The following is a 19,609-nucleotide window of genomic DNA, read 5'->3' as shown; positions in this document are numbered from 1 at the left end:
CAAGTGGAAAGATTCAATTTGCAGGTTCTTTTTGTTTATCTGCGGAAAATCTCAGCCGCCCCTTTTCCTCGTTAAAAAGAAAAACGTTGTCTGTAGTTACTCTTCCGAAGTCTGGTCTCGCAGTCGACCATGCTGGTCGATCTTGCTCTGGAGTGAGACGCTCTGGGGGCCCGGAGCGTTCTTCGGGAGGGGTGTCGCCTCCTCGGCTGGGGCCGTGGCGGGCGGGGCCCCACGAGCAGTGTCCGCTCTCGCTCCCACTGCCTTCGCGCAGGAGATGCTCCGGTGAGCGCAGGCCGAGCCTCTGTCTTGGGATCAAATGCCCCCGTTTCGTTGTGGCGAGGTTTGGAGGAGGCGTTCAGGTGCTGCTTCAAAGCCGCCCTGAAGTCTTACTTACAAACACACCCGTGTGAGAGACACGGAGTCGTAGTAGTAGCTCCTTGCACGTTTAAGCCCGTATCGAGAGGGGCGCCTGCGGTGCTCAGTCGGTGAGCCTCCGACCTTGGCTCGGGTCATGACCTCATGGTGCATGAGTTCAGGCCCCATGTCGGGCTCTGCGTGGACAGCGTAGAGCCTAGAGTCTGTTTCAGATTCTGTGTCTCCCTCTCTCTCTGCCCCTCCCCTACTTACACTCTGTCTCTATCTCTGTCTCTCTCTCAAAAATAAATAAATGTTTAAAAAAATTTTAAATAAAAATTTTAGACCCATTTCCAGAGACAAATCCACTCTTACACCATGAACCATTGTCCTCGCCCTGCGCCCTCGGGACGTCACTTGATCTAGTGCCCATGGCCTCCTTGGTTGCTTCTGCTTTCGCTGAGCCAGCACGTGGATTTGGCTGAGCCCGGCTAATTTCTGTGGAGACCAGCCTCCGTGTTTTGATCACACACTTCCTCCTGGTTCCGCCCCCAGTGCAGATTTGGTATCATCACCCTCCGGGTGACACTCCTGACAAGTCAGTCGGCCTCCCGCTGACGTGTCTTTGCGAGGACCCTGTTCGTAAGACGGTGTTCTCACCCAACTTACTTGGCCGTTTCTGCTAAGTGGCTCTCTGCATCTTAACGTGCCGCCTCGAGTGAGGCTCAGGAACCCGACTATACATAAACACTGGCTGACAAGTCCGCATAGATTACCCGCGGTACCCAGAGTTTACCTTCGTACTCCTGCATGTGCTGGACTGATCGCCCTTTGCCTCTAAGAGGATTTGGTGAATTTCACTGGGCGTGACCGTGGTGGAGGTGTGGGGCGGAGAAAGGACGGATGCATGTCTGCCCAGAGGGGCCTGACCCGAGACCCACACTGTCGCCTGAATCAGGTCTTTGGATAGGGCGACAGGTACCAGCCACGGCATAAAATACCAGACAGATGTGGCAGAGATGCCGTTCCTCTGACTGGTTTGCGGCAAATGTGCGACGGCGGGTATCCTGGTGGGCACAGGCTGCCCCACAGCCCTGCTCCGCGGGCCCCCACACTCTGTCCTTCCCTCCCTTGTCTCCAGGCACCCCCACGGGCTCCCCCCACCCCAGTCGCTCTTAAGCCCTGAGCCATCAGGCTCTCGTATGGAAATTCTGGCTCAGACACCCAGCTTGAAAGCTCGAGTGCCGCGGGCCACGTCGGTCAGTCTGCAGCACCGGTCTGGCCGGTCGTCAGGCTTGTCACACTGGGCCGGCCCCCAGTCTGCACGGGGCTGTGGGCCCCCCACAGCTGGCTCATGTCCTTCCTCGTGTTTCCATGTGGATGCAGGGCCCACAGTGCGTGTCTCCCGTGGTGCACAGGCCTCCTGCCCCTGGGCGTTCGCACCCCAGAGGACGCAAGCAGGCGTTAGCAAGCTACAGGACTCTCCGAGGTGTGTGGGCATAGCCTGTTTTCTCAGGAGTCCGTGGGTGGTTTCTAGATTTTCAAAGGTTCTTCAAGACACTGAGACCACGGCTTTGAATCCTAGCTTGCCCGGGTGAGCCCTCAGCTGCCCACCATTCCTGCCACGCTGCTGCCTCAAGACTGCTCGTTTTGCTTCTCTCTCCATGTATGCGGCTGACCAGGAAGGCCGTTGTCCTGTGTCTTCCTCCCTCACAAAGACAAGGTGCTGGCCAGATGCAGGGGAAGGAGGGACGCTTCAGGCGCGGTGTGAAATGTGGTGAGACCCGGAGTCAGACGCACCTCAGCCAAACAGAACTCCCGGGACGGAACCTCCAGATCGATCGGCCCCCGCAGATGATGCCGGGGCCACGACTCCCGTGACTCCCTAGGATCATAATACCAAGTCGTGGCCCCAAGAACCGAGGGCAGCCAGACTAGTGACGCTCCTGGAGAGGCAGGTGCAGGTCGGTGGGAGGATTGTTCCCACGACCTGGGTGACTGCAGGTCTCTGAGTAAATAAGTCTAATACGAGGTTCCATTTCGTAACCTGAAGGGACTTCCTAAGCTTTGCTCAGTCACCAAAAAGTACAAATGGGAACTGTAAGGGGCACATGTAACAAGAAGTTGATCCAAGTGATAATTAGCCTGGCGCAGATCTCTTCTGCCTGGCGGTTTTCTGGACGAAAACACAGTTTTGCAGGAGGACGCTCTACCCTGGGCAGCTGAGGGTCTGCCGCCGCCTGGGAGCCGTCGCACAGCTGCACGTGGGTGGCTGGAAGCAGCCCCCCGTTCACGGGCGGGAACAGGGTTGGCTCCCTGGAGGACGTGCTTCATGAAGCCAAAGTCAGGGCTGGACTTCCGCTGCCCCGTGCATGTTGATTCTTGAAAGCCATGAACAGTCTCGTCGTTTTGGTAAATCGTTGTTTTCTGTCCGCTTATCCTTCCTATCATGCAAAGGGTCGGCCAGCCCTGAGGTGGAGAAAACCCTTGACTCCGAGAGTCTCCTCCTGGGGCCTCAGCCACAGCTCCCAAGGCCCCCACTGGCGGGGTCTGCAGCCAAGCCGTGCAAACGGCAGACCTTTGGTTGGAGGGAAGACTTGAAAGCTGAGATTTACCTGGGATTTATGGTGGAAGTGTCTCAGGTGCCCGTCTACACTGGGTTGTGCTGGTGTGGGGATGGCCATTGCCCAAGCACAGCGTGTGTGGGCAGACACTTAGCTTGCGCAGTTAGCGGAACTGCGCTAAGCCCACATCTCTCCCTGCTGACCACCGGATCACGGAGAAGCCCGGCGAGGTGGGCGAGCGGGTCCGTCTCCAGAACTAGGGCTGTCTGGCCTCAGAGCTGGCACGTGACAAGTGAGTTCGCCACTGTGCTTCCGTGACAGAGAACAGAGAGGGAGCAGACACCGGGGCCCCCAATGGATGCCATGGGCCTCAGAACCTGCTACTTGCCAGCGTGTGTGATTTCCTACAGCGTCACCGTGCCTCAGCGTCCACCCTGCAACCTCGCCCTGGCCCGGCCCAGCAGTGCCCGCGAGGCCCGGCCAGAGCAGAGCTCACCAGCTCCTGAACTCAGCACTCATGTGTCTGAGACAGAAAGTTCTGTGGGGATTCCTGTAAGACTCCGAAATGAGTTCTGTAGAGCTTCGTTGCCCAGAGACACTTGAAAAGAAAGAAAAACTCACAGCCTGGTGGCTTAGCTCCTCCACACGGGGGCTCTGTCCCTAAGCCCGACGGCCTCAGGCATACTGCATGGAGCATTAATTTTGTATTGTGGGGGCAGAACCCTTTGATGATAGTACAGAGGTCAGTCCAGAAATGCAGGGGACTTTCAGTTTAATGGGGGACATCGGGCCCTCCATGCAGATAGGAGGTGATTGGGGACATCAGACTTTCTGTGTAGATATGAGGTGACTGGGGTCTCGGGCCCTCCGTGCACACTGCACCTGGGGACAAGGATGCAGACACGAGCTGTGAGTTGATGGGCACTCTGTCTTCCGTGACCATCGCACTTGATGCAAAAACATTGATGCGTAGTTCCTAACCTCTCCCGGGTGATCTATGGCAAATGAGCGCAGGCCTTCCTGGCCATGTATCTGAGGAGGAGGCAGTGACAGACGGTGGTGTGATTTCTGAGACTCTGGCCCTCGGTGCAGAGCCACCCAGAGTCTCCCTGCCCCAGAAAGCGGGTCTGTCCCCTTGGTGTTTCATCATTTCCCCCCTGAGTAACATCCATCCCATTGGAACTTTATTTGCCACGATGGCTGCCGTGTCCGTAAGGAAATGTCACACTGGGTGTTGGTGAGATTGAGTACCTTGGGACCGACGTCAACACCAGACGCTCCCAGGGTCCCATTCCAGAGCCGCCGGGGTTGTGCGGACTCTGAAGACTGCCCTGACGGGAGGCGTCGGAAAGGAGCTTCCATTGGGATGGTCATGATGCAGCAGCCCCGTTATCCTCCTGTGAAAACTCTTCTTTGTCCTCCTTTCCTCTCCTCTTGGCAGTTAATCGGAAGCTTTTTTAGTATCCTCTGGATTAGGTGGATGAGCCAGACCTGCTCTACACTGTAAGCACAGGTGACAAACTGCGGACTTTTCCTGAGGTTTTTGCACCTTGAAGCCCAGGCGGGACACGTTCCTCGAGCGCTGGTCCAGCGTCCTGAGAGTCGGGGGGAGGCGGTGGAGAGGCAGAGGGCCGTGCGCGTCACAGGGGAGCACGGGTCCGAGTGGGAGACTGTACGAGCAGCGCTTTTCAGGTGGAGACAGCTAACGAAACGGGGCCAGTGCCCCCTGTCCAAGGGCAGAGGGGCCGGGCCTTCCCCTGTCCTTCCTGAAAGCACCCAAGTTCAACTGCTGACAGACGGGTGTGGTCTGGGTGCTGGCCCATTTTGCAGATGAAGGGACAAAGTGAGCCTTTAACGGCTCAAGTGTCTTGTAGAAAATCAGCAAATAAGCCACCATCTTTATCTTCAGGATCTCCACTCCGTGTTTGTTCGTCCGTCTCCTGGGCCTCACGACCCGGATCCTGTGCCGCAGCCCGAGACCTTCCTCCGCCCCTCAGTAGTCTCGCTGGAGGGGAGGGACGCCGCATGGCCTCTCCCCAGAGCTGCTTGGGTTTTCGTTGGGAAGGCGGGATGCTGACGGCGTGTCCGTGTTGCCTGCTCGGCTCGGGGACATCACAGGTTTTCCTCTTTGAGGTGCCTCCGTCCGTTAAGTGCCCGACTTTGGCTCAGGTCATGAGCGTGTGGTTTGTGAGTTCAATTCCCGCATCGGGCTCTCTGCTGACAGCTCGGAGCCTGGAGCCTGCTTTGGATTCTGTGTGTCCCTTTCTCTCTCTGCCCCTCGCCTGCTCACACTCTGACTCTCTCTCAAAAATAAACAAAAAAAATAATAATACAAAAAAACACCCCTTTGACATTCACGTCGTCCCCATTTTACAGACAGGGGACTGAGGCTCACGTTACTCGCCCCAGTCACAGAGGCGGGAGTGTCCTTCCACCTGGATTTGGGCAGGTCAGCGCTCACCCCAGATGGGCCAGGAGGCTGTGCCCCCAGGTGGGAGCACGTGGACCCAGGCAGGTGGAGCTCCAGGTCCCCACGCAGGAGAGTCTCAGGTCTGGCAGCTGCTCAGCGCCATGAGCTCCTGGGGTCTCCGTGACTCTGGGGAAGGAGCCTGTTGTGTTCTGGAAAGTTCCCAGAGAGCTCTGACCCAGGGTAGGGAAAAGTCCCTCTGGGAGGCTGTCTGCCCTGCTTCCTCAGGGACGCGACTCCTGAGCCAGGGAGGGGCCGCCACCGGGGACAGGGTTGCTCCGCCCTGTGCCTCCGACTCCAGGCAGGGTCAGAGCCCCTGGGGGGTGGGATTCCATCAGAGAACATCAGCGGCTGAGGGCAGGCCTGCTGCCCTGGAGCCCGCGGTGTGAGTGAGCGCCGTCCCTTCGCGCCGCGGTGTCAGGACGCGAGCATTTGTGGCAGCGGATCTCAGGTGCGCTGCGGGGGGACAGACGGACCTGGCGGCTGTCAGAGCTGCCCCACTCACCGGATGTCACCGGGGAGCCCACAGGACCAGCCCGGGGGTGACTGACAGCACTGGGCGGCCAGGCCACCACAGCCTGACTCCGCCCTTCTGTGCTTAGTCAGGGGCCACAGAGTCCTTAAACCGGAAATGATCCGGAACCCAATCACCACCTGGGTGCTGCAGTCAAACCTCGTGCCTACGCCGCTGCCCGCTGGTCACTGTGACGCGGGATGGATCCGAACCAGAGGGATGACACCGGCGGCGCGATGTGTCAGTGAGTCGTAGGTGTCAGGCTCGTCCAGTGACGTTTGCTTTTACTAATACCCAGAGGAGCAGTGAACAGTGGCCAGGCCCGGGGCTGTAGATCAAAGTTCAGTTTTAGGCTAAGTAGTCCTGAGAGTGGGTATTTACAGAGATTCGGGGTCTGAAACAACCATCCGCAAATCAAATCTTTGAAATTGCTTTCTTTCAGAAAATAGAAACGAATGTGACATTTCGGCTATGAAATACTTTAGTGAATAGATTTATATAATAAGTTTTATATACAATTATGGATTTATTCATGTCTTTGTAACAACCAAACATAATAAATCACTAACAGTTACTGCAGTTGAAAATGCACTTTTTACAGTAACTCTGCCGGCGAGGGCCTGGCCGTCCACGTGCCCACGTGAGGGACGCGCCCTGTGGCGTCTGCGGGTTCCCAACTCCCTTCCCTGTACAGAAGCCGGGCCTCTGTGTGAGTTTCCTCCAGACCGTGGGCCCCGCGCATGAGCACCGTCAGCGTGACTCTGTGTCAGCAGGTATCTGCCAAGTGGGAATTTCCGGTTCCGAAGGTCCGCAGGTGTTGAGTCCAGACCTAACGAGGGGGCTGCTGTGCCGACGGGAAAACCAGGTTCAGTGAAACAGTACCTGTGAAAATACCATCTCCTCAGTGATGCTTTCGGGGGAATTTTAATACTGTAGGACCAGCACATGGTTCGGTCAGAGGTATTGGTCCTCAGGCAGGGTGAGGACCTCCCACAGGCCCAGGCCTCACACAGCTGTTGCTCCGGGTGGGCTGGGGAGGAAAGGGCAGAAGACACAGGCCCCAGCATCACAGGCCTGACGCCCCCTGCTCTGGGGAGGGACACAGTTCCTGGCACTGCCCACAGTCAGGCAGACCTGAATGCAGAGCAGGCACTCAGGGGAGGCTTCCTGGCATCCATTTACATTTCAGTGTGAACGAATCGGGCATAGCTGTTTTCTGAGCCCAGATTTCGATTCCAGCAAGGAATTTCTCTAAGGATGAGACTGAGGAGTATGGGCACACGAACACCTAAGGAAGGCACAGAACAGGGAGAGGTGGTGCCGGGGACACACGCGTCCCTCCGTGAGTTTCCTGAGGGTCCAAGGGGCTTCAGGCTGACGGATGAGTGGCTGCTGCTGGCATGCAGCACAGGGACGGGGGACTCAGAGCCAGAGACCAAGGTGGGGCCTGTCTGGTCTCCGCACTTCACAGAGCGGTCGTGAGGTTGTTGGAGCAGGTATCGTGGGCGCGGCGCCGTGACTGTGGGCAGTCACGCCGTGTCGCGTGTCTGAAAGTCACGAAGGGAGCGCCTCATACTCCTGTAACAGCGAGCGGTGACGGCTGCGACGGGGCTTACGGTGGCCACCACCCGTGTGTGTGCAGATCCTGACGCATTACATTGTGCGCCCGAAACCGAGATAGTGTGAGGGGTCAGGCATGCCTCATAGGGTTTTACGTTAATTACTGAAAATTCCGGAAGATACCTTCCTCGTTTGCAAAATGGGAATAATAGCGTCTTGTCCTCAGTATTATGATCTCGCACGCCCTCCTCTAGGGCGAGGGCGAGGTAACTTGGGGCACAGAGTGAGTGTCCAGAGACAGCAGGCGACTCCGAGAGCACGAGAGAAAGGGGGGCACGGGCCTGGATTTCCGGTCTGGGCCAGTGTGGGGGGACCGTGGGCATGTCATCCTCGCAAGCTAGGACTTCGTCCCTTTCTTGTGAAGGAGCCCAAGGGGCCTCACCAGCTGGGCCGATGCGCAGTGAGACGTGTCTGCGCTTCCCCCCACCCCCACCCCGCAGAGCCCAGCTGCACTCCTTCTCGGATTTATGCTCAAAAACTGCCTTTTTAGATGCTCAGGAAGCCCCACGCGTGCGCTGCAGGTGGAAGGCAAGAAAACACACCAAACTACTCCATTTTCACGTTACCTACAAACTAAGTGTCCAGAGAATGGTTTTCATGCTGACGCTGGGCCAACACCTCTAAGAGCTGGGGGCAGGGGCACCTGAGCTCCGGGCTCCATGGCCACACACGGCCGGCGCGTGGACAGACTGGCCGGCCCAGCGGCCCAGCAGCTTGCTCCCCGTGAGCTGCTTCCTGAGCCCCGATGCTCCCACCGCACACAGGAGGGAAGCGGCCCTGAGCTCACGCTGGTCTTTGACGGAGGAGGTCCGAGGCCTGGAGCTCCGCGCTGTTACCCCGGCCGTTCCCTCCAGACCATCTCGTTCCAGTGAAGAAGGACGCTCAGACGTAGGCTTTACTGGAGACTGTGGAGCGGCCGCTGTGATCGCCCTTCCTTCCGCACGCCTGACACACTGCGGGCTGGGGGACGGGATCGGGAAAGCCCAGGACGTGTGGAGGCAAGCAGAACGTGGCCGTTGTCACCCCTCTGGTCAGAGGCCGTCCCGCCTGCCTTGTGGAGGACTGCCTGCAGTGCCCCTCTGAGCAGAGCGGGGCCACGAAGCACCCGGGGCCAGTGCACCGCTCTTCCCGAGAGCGCCACTTCCAGCGGGCGTCTCGGAAGCACTGCCAGGGCTCCAGCGGCGGGAACCCTTCTGCCGCCGTCGGATGCGCACCAGCCAAGGCCTGCCGGTGTCTGAGAGAAGAAAGGAGAGTGCCCAGTTTCCTGCAGTCCTTTGTGTGAAGTCCAGGGCAAGGCAGGCCCGTGGCCCGGCGCCGCCCTCCTGCACGCCATGGCCCCGCACAGCTGGCCTGGGAGTCACCCTGTGGGCGCCCAACGGGAGACACCAGTCACTGGTGGAGGAAATTAAGACGACATGTCAAACACGCAATCTGAGAGCATTTGAAAGTAAATACCATGGCTTCTTTTTATGTTAAAATGCCTGAAAAACTCCTCTCCACGCAGCACGGGGTGCAACAAAGAGAGTGAGAGGAAGCGTGACAGGCTGCACTCGAAGCCAGTCCTTCCAGGGGCACCTGCACACCGTGGGGGGCCGGGCGTCCCTGCAGCCCGGGAGGGCTGGCCACAGCTGACCCCGGGCGGGGGAGGGGGTCAGCTCTGTGGGCTTCCGCTGGGGAAGGGAGGGTGGGATCAGGGCCTTGGATCAGCTTGTTCGTTCCACCAAGCTGGCGGTTGGCTCTCCTGACCTCACACTCGACTGGCCCGCAGGGCCAGGAATGAGCCTGCCCTGGCCTTGGAGTGCGCTTTCTCAGACGGTATCTGTCATCATTGACTCTTGGTTCATAGATGGTTGTCAGTCCTAGCGTCAGTAGTGACGTTGAGCCGAAGTGGCGTCCGCTGGCACTCCTGCAGTCATTAGGAGGCCGGAAGGCTCCTGTGAGGGGCCAGGGGCCTGGTTACTCTAGGAGACACGGGGTTTGGTGGTTCCCTAAGTGCCGCTGTTGTAGGTACGGACTTACCAACAGGGTGAGCACGTCGGCTGGAATTGAGGCCACAGCAGGTCCGAGGGTTGTTAGGAAGGGGAGGTTGAAGGTGACGAGGGTGACAGCGATGTCTCTTAGAGCGAGGACGGCCCACAGCAAGGTGGCTCCGGGTCGCACGCCCAGGGCTGCTGGCTGGACACAGAGGCTGATGGTCTCGAGAATTACGAGTACAGGAGCTAGCTGAGCATCTCCTATGAGCTCCCCCGGGAGTCAAGCCGAGAGTTAGCAACTCAAAGCACCGGGCGCCCTGGTGAAGCCGAGTGTCAGATAAACAACAGACTTGGCAGGGGCTACAACAGAAAAGAGTTATTCTTTGATTATCTGAAATGCAAACGGAACTGGGTTCTGTGTGGCACGTGGCAGCCCTCGCCGGCGATTCCTCCTGAGCCCGCGCCAGACGAGCTGCCATCAGAGACAAAGGACGTGTTTTGGTCTTGACACATCATCTGATCTCTGAGACCTGCGTAGAACGTAGGCCTGGGCAGCAGTGACGTGAGGTGGGAGGGCCAGGTCTTCCGAAGCTCTCGGAAGTGCCCCTCACTCTGTCCGTCAAGCAGCATTTCCAGTTTAAACATGATGGACAAATCTGCATGCAAACTTTGGCATAAAACCTTATTGAATACAGAAGGTAGTGCAAAAGATTTACCTCCGCAGGCATTTGGAGTTTAGATTTCAAACGTATTACGTAAAATATAATTAACATCACTTTTGAAGTGAGTAATGTTCAGCTTTCACGGCAGACAGGGACGGTTTCATCTCAAGGCCTTCAGATATTTAAATAAGAATCAGACTGCTTTTCCCTTCAGCATTTTTAATCTTCCCCACAAGTCCAGAAATGCAAATGGGAATGGATGTTGCAATTAGGCATGACTGAACTTTCTGGGAGACGGTCTTGGGGTTTACGCAAGTGCACAGTGGTCGGGTGGTGGTGAACTTGACTTGATGAACCTCCAGGCCCGGGAGCCAGGGCCGTGACGGCTGCTGCCCGCACACGGTCTGCTCTGTCGCCGCTGCTTCGAGAGCCCTTCGTGACCCTGGGCAGAGTTGGGGTGGCCTCCTTAGTGACTTTGAGGTGTCTTCTTTTCCTGACTTGGGTGACATTTAACTCGTATGGAAATTCTGCGAACTCCAGGGGCAGCTTCTGCTGAGACTTGATCCTTGGTCCAAAATAAAATCGTGAGCATTCCTGTGGCTTTCAAAGAAAAGCCCTTAGTGATCACTGCAGTGGCGGCTGACGGCGCAGCTGTGAATGGAAGCGGGGAAGCGAGCACTCAGGCTAATCAGTGTCTTTGTCCTAACAGAGCAGAAATGAATCCTTAATTTAAGCAGCCTTCAAATCCTGTCATTAGGGAAACGGCTAAAATGTAGGCTTGAGTGTGCTTTTTTTAAAGTAAACTTTTAAAGAGTGGGGAGGTTCTAGAAACTGGGCAGACTGTCGGATCGCCAAACTTTGGGGTTACTTCGCTTGCTTGGCAGACGCAGCTGGCGTTTGTGATGCCTGAAGCCTGGGGCCACCTCGCGCTCTGAGGGCGTCACTGTGCTCGTGCCAGTAACACTGGTGACTCCACAAGGCCCCGTGCTGTCCCTGTCCATGAGGAGGTTCCTGACCTCCACCACATGGTCAGGAACCTCACAGCCTCACAGGGAGACTCACGAACGTGACCGCCAGCCTCCGCGCCAGGCCCTGGCCCTTCACCAGAGCACAGGTGGCGTTCTGGGGGTGGGGGGGGGCGACAATGGCGGGGCAGAGGAGGTGCACAGCAATGGCAGGAGAGCTCCAGTCTGCAGGTGCTGATGGACAGAGGTGGCGGTACCCGGGGGCAAGGAGCCCTGCACCTGGACAAGGCTTCTGTGAGCTGGGATGGGCCACTGGGCTGCGGAAGGAGCCCCAAGGAGAGGCCGAGGGCCAGCCGGGCTTGGCGTGGGGGCGACGCATGGTCCTTGGGGACAGCAGCCGGATTTTGAAACCTAGATTTGATAGCATATCTTGTGATTCTACTCCCATCAGAGCAAAGCCCACTGTCCCTGCAGTAAAAGGAACACTGAGACACTGAGATGAGGCCAGCTTCCCTTGGCCAGCGGCTCTTGGGGACCCCGATGTGCCCCTCAGCCCTAGGGTTGTGCAGAGGAGCCTCGCGGGCACAGAGAGCGTGGAGGCGGACCGCCCTGGCTCGCGCGTCCTACCCCAGGGCTGCGCTGTAGTTCGGGGTTCTGCATCGGTGACGCTTGGGAATGGAGGTGTCCCACTCAGGGGCTGTGCACAGCGCTCAGCGTGGAGTCTCGGTTCTGGTGAGGACGGGCCGCGTCACTTCTCGACTCCGGGCCTTTGTCAGCTCCGTCAGGACGTGGCATGCTCTCCCACTGGCACCGGGAAGCAGGGGCCACATGGATTGGTAACTACACGCACCCGCTGCCCGGGCTGGGAAATGCGGCGGAGGCCCAGGCGCTGTGGTTCAAAGTGAGGCGTGGTGTTTTCGTGGTGGTTATGAGGTGCTGTCGTGCCGGATCTCTTACACAGGAAATCTGACATTTTCTTATGAGCCAGCTCCCTCCGCCTGTACAAGCACTGTTCTTCCTTCTACCTACTATTCTGAAGCCCTTCCTATTTCTTATGATAGATTCCGAGTCAGCATGACTCAGAGACAACTCTTCCCTTCTCCAAAGGTGTGATTTGTACCTGAGCCTACAGGGGTTTAAAATCCCCGAGCCTGAATTCGTGTGTCTTTTCTGAGCCTCCCAGTAGGAGTTCACAGGTCAGGTCTTCATGAAATGAAGGCTCACCCATGGCTCACGCCTCCACCTGGATGCCCCCAGCCTGAAAGAGCCCCGACTGCAGAGTCAGAGGCTGGGCTCACCGGGACCCCAGGCCCCAGTTTCTGGGTCCATCAAAGCAGAGGTGCTCAGATGTCCACCAGCTTCCATGGGGACTTCTCGAAGCTGGTCTGCCTGGGCCCTCGAGCCTCAGCGTCCCTCACCCACCCCGAATCATCCCTCTCGCCTCTTCAGCTCCTTTGTTCAGGGGTTGACCTCCTCCCGATCCCAGTCCGGCATGGTGGGCTTCCTCTCGAGGAGGTCAGGGCAAAAGCACCCCTCAGTCGGCACCGGTCAGGGCACAGGCCTGCATGGACCCAGCGGGATGACGGACAGCGGTACCAGCCGGGGCTGCTGGGCGCTCTGTGTCCTCAGGTCGTGTCCTCAGCCTCTCTGGAAAAGGTCGATGCTGCAAGCCCCTGACCTTGCTTGTGAGGACGAGCTGTGGGTGGGCACCGTACTGCCCGTTTCCCTTCCAGCGAGGCTGACGGTGCTGACGCCATCCTGTGGTGACTGGGATTGGGGGGTGCGTGGATCCCCTGTGGAGCAGCAGTGACGCCCCATGTTTACTGAGCGTCACCACCGATTGTCTCAGGCCCCTCCCTAGTCTGTGGGTGATTCCAGGAAAGGGAGGAAGAGGCCCATGTCACACTGTGTCAGTGCCCACACCACGTGCATTGGATGCCCACTGTGCACACACCTTGTGCAGAACTGAGGGTTGGCTCTGGAGAAGCATGGCGGACCCAGAGCCACAGAAAGACCTGGTTAGATCCGCCCCCAGGGAGGAGCAGCAACGGGGTCTTCTGTCTGCTGGTACTGATGTCACTGGGTTTCAGTAGGACAGAAAAGCAACCATGGGGTAAGCTGGGCATGGAGTTTGTGGGCGTCCCTTCAGGGCTCACGTGAGTGAAGACTGAATTCGTTACGTGCATTTAAATGTGTCGGTGGAGTGTCTCCAAACATTTCGGTCTACGGCACATTTCTATTATTGCTGAGAAATGGCGATGGACATTTTCACATGATCTCAGATGGGCACTTGGTTTCCTGGCCCTGACTAATCTCACCCTTCAACCTGTGCCACTCCGGCCCCTCCTGGCTTGGCTGGCAGGAAACCAGGGCGCTGCAGCGAGGCAGCCTACAGCCACTGGGTTCCGAAGGTCTTGGTGCAGAGCGAGCAGAGGTGCTGGCCCAACATGCTGCCATGCATCCGTCTCAGGTGATACTTGTCCCGGTGACATTGGTGAGGCAGAGCACAGACAGGTGCAGAAGAAGACCCCCGAGGGGATGCGCAGGCAGGTGTCCCTGGGTCAGCACAGGCGGTCCAAGCCGAGCCTGTCACAGCAGGTGTCAGAGTGGGACGTGTGGCCCGTGCCCTCGGCTCGTCCGTCGCACGTCCGGCGGCACGCAGGGCAGACGCTGGGGACGGTGGGGCAGCAGGCACACAGGCACTGCCCGTGCATCAGTGGCGCTGCTGGCTGGTCCAGCTCTGGCTGTGAGGCGGTGCAGACATGGAGAAAACGCATGTAAGCCAGAAGACCAGGCCTGGCTGGGTGAGGCGGGACAGGACTGCTAATTATGCCAACCCACCCTGGAGTGAGGCCCTCAGCTGGGAGGCGTGCACACTCAACCCACGTCCTAGGTTTTTAGCTGTGAAGAGTTAGCCTGGTCAGCTTGCTTCCAGACCTCGATTAATCTTGGTCTGATAAAGGACAGAAGCAGAGGCGAAATATGCAGTTAATCATTCCTCCCTTTAAAAGTCAGGACTGACCTTCAAACCCACTCCCTGTCATCCCGGGAGTGTTCTCGAGATAATGAGCTGGGCCCCACGTGCAGCTGTAGGGTGACTGCAGGCTAACGGGTCGTGAGCTCCGTATGAGCTTTCTGTCAGCGGCCTACGTGTGCTTGGCATGTCTCGTGCGTGGGATTCCACAGCTGACGCCGTGTCCGCCGACCCTTCCTGTTCGTTCTGTGGAAGCCTGTCCTTCGTTGCTCTCTGCTATGTGTGTGTGTGTCTGAGCTACGGGGAACAGGTCTGGAATCGGAGGTCGGCTGTTTGGGTTTATTCTAATTCAGTTCCTCCCCAGCTAATGCAGACTGCTGCCAAGTTGGCCGTGCAGGCCACGGACCACGGTCACCATGGCAACGTGTTTCATTAGTAGTGTGCATTCTGTTGCATTCTAGTTCTAAACAATGCAGCGCAGCCATGTCTGGTCTAATATTATACCTGACACGCTCGTCTGACCGGCTGGCTCCGGAGCAGACCGGCCACAAGCAGGAAAACGCAGCCGGGAAGTGTGCAGCGCTGCCTTTCCATGGGACCAGGGGCGTGGTCAGAAATACTTGACCCAGTTCACACCCTTATTATTCATATATAAAAGTATATAACACATATAACTTTTAAAGCAATGGCTGGAAGATCCCATAACATGAAATTCCACTGCGGATTTGCGTGAGAAGAGCCCGGAGCCCCGGGGGCACCTCTCGCTGCCAGCCTTCTGTCTGCCTTTCTGAACATCCTGTAGACTTACGGAAAATGCTGGTCTGCGGAGCTGAAAATGCTGATTGATCCCCAAGTACTAGAATGAATCCTTTGCAGACAATAGCATGGCTAACCATACTTAATATTTCTCACAGGGCAAACTTATTCATGAATATTGAAAGCCTGCATAAATGCCCATGGGAAAATTATATTTATGGGATATATGCCTAAATACGTATTTTTACATACATAATGTGTCACCGGAAGAGCCCTTGCCTGAAGCCGCCTGTGTCCATGTGGAGATTAGCCGGCTACGCCTCTCCCTTCTGAAGGGTGTGAGGGTCCCGGACCCGCTGCAGAGGCAGAGGGCGGGGCCAGCAGACTTGTCTAATCCAGCTCCCCGTGCCAGCCGGGTGAAGAACCCAGGTCCCGGCATCTCTCTGGCCTCTGCCACCCCACCTGAGGGGGAAGGTCAGTGCGCCATGACCCCTACACCTTTTACCCCCACATGATGAGGTCACGGCTAGGACACCTGTGCACGTTTGCAGTATATGCCGGTGACCCATTTAACGTCAGTCTAGTGACCTGACGTGTTCTCCCAATAGAAGGAGACAAAATTACGTTTGGGGTGAAACTAACCTTAAGATTAACTAATACTAAGCATGAACATGGTAACTGCAGGCTTTGAATATTGCTGAATGAGCCCCAACGTAGAACTTTCCAGACAAGGGAGGAAGTGTCATCCTGAGTGGTGCAATGCTCCTTGGGGATTCAAGGGGCAGGAGAGGGCGGGGGGCGGGGGCAAAGTGTGGCTGATGGCTGACTCTGCAGACGAAGTCGAATAAATCTGCAGAAGCACTGAGGCCTATTATCTGTTATTTATGAAGCCTGAGGCATAGCTGGGAACCATGGCCGCCCTACCTCAGTGGACACCTGTGCGGGGCAGCCGTGCGCCCACGTTCCAGGTCACAGAGGGGTTGCTGATGCCGAGGGCGCAGCTTGCAGGGAGCTCCGCGCAGTGGCCCTTGGAGCAAACACGCACGACCCTGTCATGTTCGGGCATCAGGGGTGCAGAGCACTGAGGACGCGCCGAGCTAACTGCCATCCACCCCTGCAATGTATTAAAGAGTGACTCTCTCTCTCTCTTACAGAGGAAGAGGGCGGGGACCTGGTCCAGCCGGGCATCAGCTTTCCGGGGCCAGCAGAGGAGGATCTAGGTAGAGTACACAGCCTGGCCCTGGTGACTGCACAGGTCAGACGCGGCGGGCGCGCCCCGGGCCGGGTGGCGCCCTGCACCTCACAGGCGGGATCCCCACCGCAAAGACGGGTTAAACAAGTGTGTGACTTTGCGCGTCCTAATCTGAAGAGCTGAGTGAGATGTGGTGAACATTTTAAAGAGTTTATAAACATTGTAGAAGCCACAGGGGAGGATACATTTGACCCAGATCCTCACAGATTAATTACTAAGACAGCTAATTATTATTAACAATTATTAAGCTGTTAGCATCATCGATACATGTGTGAAATGGCACCTCTCCCCTTTGCCCCGTGGGGACTAAAACTTGCTCTCAGTGGAGCTAAGGAAGGGAAGAGCTCTTTCTTTATGGTCTTCATGGCTCTCCCCTGACCCGAGACAGCCGGTCACGCGGGCGAGCCCCGCGCACAGAGTGCGGGTGCTGAGTCCCCGTCACAGCTTATTTCTGGGGAGATTTTAGTTTGCTGCCCTCACAGACACAAGAGGGCCAGTGCCATCTTTGGCCATCGTCACTTGACGTGGATCACGCTTACGTGAAAAGGGGCTGGTGTTTCTGTCGGACGTGAACTATTGAATAAATTCAACATCCAACAGCAAGTGAGAAAACAGAGCCTACTGTCTCCGTGCTCTCCGCCCTGCGCTGTGCGGTGGCCTGAAAGACGGCCAGGCCGTTCCCCCAGGTCACCAAGGGCCCCGTGCTGTCTCAGCCCCCGGGGCTGAATTATGGGACATAAAGATCACTTAGCTTGAATCTGAATCTTTCTTTTTTTAATTTACTTTTTAAATTTTACTTAAATAGTTTATTACCAAGTTGGTTTTCATATAACACCCAGTGCTCTTCCCCACAAGTGCCCCTCTCCATGACCATCATCCCCTTCCCCTCCCCCCTCCCTACTCAGCCCTCAGTTTGTTCTCATCATTCAAAAGTCTCTCATGATTTGCCTCACTCCCTCTCCCTAACTCCTCCCCCCATCTTTCCCCTTCCCCTGGTCCCCTATTAGGTTTCTCCTGCTAGACCTATGAGTGCAAACATATGGTATCTGTCCTTCTCCACCTGACTTACTTCACTTAGCATGACTCCCTCGAGGTCCATCCACTTTGCTACAAATGGCCAGATTTCATTCTTTCTCATTGCCATGTAGTACTCCATTGTGTATATATACCACATCTTCTTGATCCGCTCATCAGGTGATGGACATTGAGGCTCTTTCCATGATTTGGCTATTGTTGACAGTGCTGCTATGAACCTAGGGGTACATGTGCTCCTATGCGTCAGCACTTCTGTCTCTCTTGGGCAAATCCCCAGGAGTGCTATTGCTGGGTCATAGGGGAGTTCTACTGATAGATTTTTTGAGGAACCTCCACACTGTTTTCCAGAGCGGCTGCACCAGTTTACATTCCCACCAATAGTGCAGGAGGGTGCCCGTCTCTCCACATCCTCGCCAGCATCTATAGTCTCTTGATTTGTTCATTTTAGCGACTCTGACCAGTGTGAGGTGGTATCTCAGTGTGGTTTTGATTTGTGTTTCCCTGATGATGAGTGATTCTGAGCATCGTTTCATGTGCCTGTTGGCCATCTGAATGTCCTCTTTGGAGAAGTGTCTGTTTATGTCTTCTGCCCATTTCTTCACTGGATTATTCATTTTTCAGGTATGGAGTTTAGTGAGTTCCTTGTAGATTTTTGATACTAGCCCTTTATCTGATATGCCATTTACCACTATCTTTTCCCATTCTTTCAGATGTCTATTAGTTTTTTTTTTTATTGTTTCCTTTGCATTGCCTTATCTTGATGAGGTCCCAACAGTTCATTTTTGTTCTTGATTCCCTTGCCTTTGGGGATGTGTCGAGGAGGAAATTGCTGTGATTGAGGTCAAGGAGGCTATTTCCTGCGTTCTCCTCTAGGGTTTTGATGGTTTCCTGTCTCGCATCAGGTCCTTTATCCATGTTGAGTTTATTTTTGTGAATGGTGTCAGAAAGTGGTCTAGTTTCATTCTCCTGCATGTTGCTGTCCAGTTCTCCCAGCACCACCTGTTAAAAAGACTGTCTTTTATCCATTGGATACTCTTTCCTGCTTTCTCAAAGATTAATTGGAAGTACATTGTGGGTCCAATTCTGGGCTTTCTATTCTATTGCATTGGTTTATGTGTCTGTTTTTGTGCCAATACCACACTGTCTTAAGGATTACAGCTTTGTAGTAGAGGCTAAAGTCTGGGATTGTGATGCCTCCAGTTTGGGTTTTCTTCTTCAATATGACTTTGGCTATTCAGGTTTTTTTGTGGTTCCATATGAATTTTAGGATAGTTTGTTCTAACTTGGAGAAGAATGCTGGTGCAACTCTGATGGGGATGGCACTGAATGTGTAAATTGCTTTGGGTAACAATGACATTTTAACAATGTTTGTTCTTCCAATCCATGAGCACACAATGTTTTTCCATTTCTTTGTGTCTTCTTCAATTTCCTTCACTAGTCTTCTATAGTTTTCAGCATACAGGTCTTTTACAGAAGCCTTCTAGAACTGATCCATGAATTCAGTAAAGTTGCAGGCTACAAAATCAACATACAGAAATTGGTTGCATTTTTATACACCAAAAATGAAGCAACAGAAAGAGAAATCAAGAAACAGATCCCATTCACAATTGCACAAAAAAATCATAAAACACCTAAGAATAAACCTAACCAAAGATGTAAAAGACCTGTATGAATTTTTCTTAATCTATTTCAGACCTTTAGCCAGTGAATCTGTTGCCCATTTGATTGGCTTAAGGAATAACATTGCAAATCGAAAGAGGCCATTTGTATAAAGCTGTGGTTTCTTTTAAAGAAAATTAGAGGCAAAAAAGTTTTCTTTTCAATAAGATTATGAATACAGGTGTAGATCTGAAAGAATGACACTGTATTTTCCATTGTGAACAAGTTCGAAATTTGCTTCTGACTTGCCATTCTGAACAAGCCTTTCTTTCCTCGGAAATGTGCAAACCAAGAGCCAAGAAGTTATCTTGACTTCTCACTGAGAGCGAACCGGCTCGTGTGGACGGGCGTGCGGCATTCTTCGCTCCAGCCGTTGGCTCTCTCCATCCCCGCCAACGGTCCCCGGGAAGGGGTGTCCAGTGAATGTCCCATCCTTTGTTTCACTGGGACTTTGGTGATTCACGTGCGTCTGAACGTTTTCAGACAAGATTGTGCATGTGGCATGGGTTCCTTTCCTGTGACAGCCTTAGAACGGGTGACACAGCCCAAAACAGAGGAGGGGTGTATGTCTATGCCACATTTGGTGGTTGGTGGGGATCTGATGCTGGAAGGTCAGCATCAGGACCTGCAGGGAGAGCCAGGGCCGGGTACATCCCTGAGAGCTGGTCTGCCTCGGGGGAGACGCCTTTTCCTGGCTAAATCATGGCGCACTGGGCCTTATCTAACACGGGATGGCATCCATGGGAGGGGCGTGGGTGACCAAGCAGTGGCACAGAGCTAAACGCTTCTGGGAATCACCCTGGAAACACAGGTC

At 55.3% G+C, this 19,609-nt stretch overlaps 1 protein-coding gene across 1 annotated transcript in view; it reads left to right on the top strand.

The window, feature by feature from the left end:
- Window positions 1–19,609, top strand: part of DLGAP2 (DLG associated protein 2) — a 648,525-nt gene that overhangs the window by 480,014 nt on the left and 148,902 nt on the right. Inside the window, exon 6 of the mRNA XM_029933318.1 lies at window positions 16,004–16,069. Coding sequence (XP_029789178.1) covers window positions 16,004–16,069 — 66 coding nt within the window. The remainder of the gene's footprint in view (window positions 1–16,003; window positions 16,070–19,609) is intronic.

The sequence above is a fragment of the Suricata suricatta genome, chromosome 1 (assembly GCF_006229205.1).
Source record: "Suricata suricatta isolate VVHF042 chromosome 1, meerkat_22Aug2017_6uvM2_HiC, whole genome shotgun sequence".
Lineage (NCBI taxonomy): Eukaryota > Metazoa > Chordata > Mammalia > Carnivora > Herpestidae > Suricata > Suricata suricatta.
The sequence above is the reverse complement of the archived record's forward strand: the minus strand, read 5'-3'. Positions and strand labels throughout refer to the sequence as shown.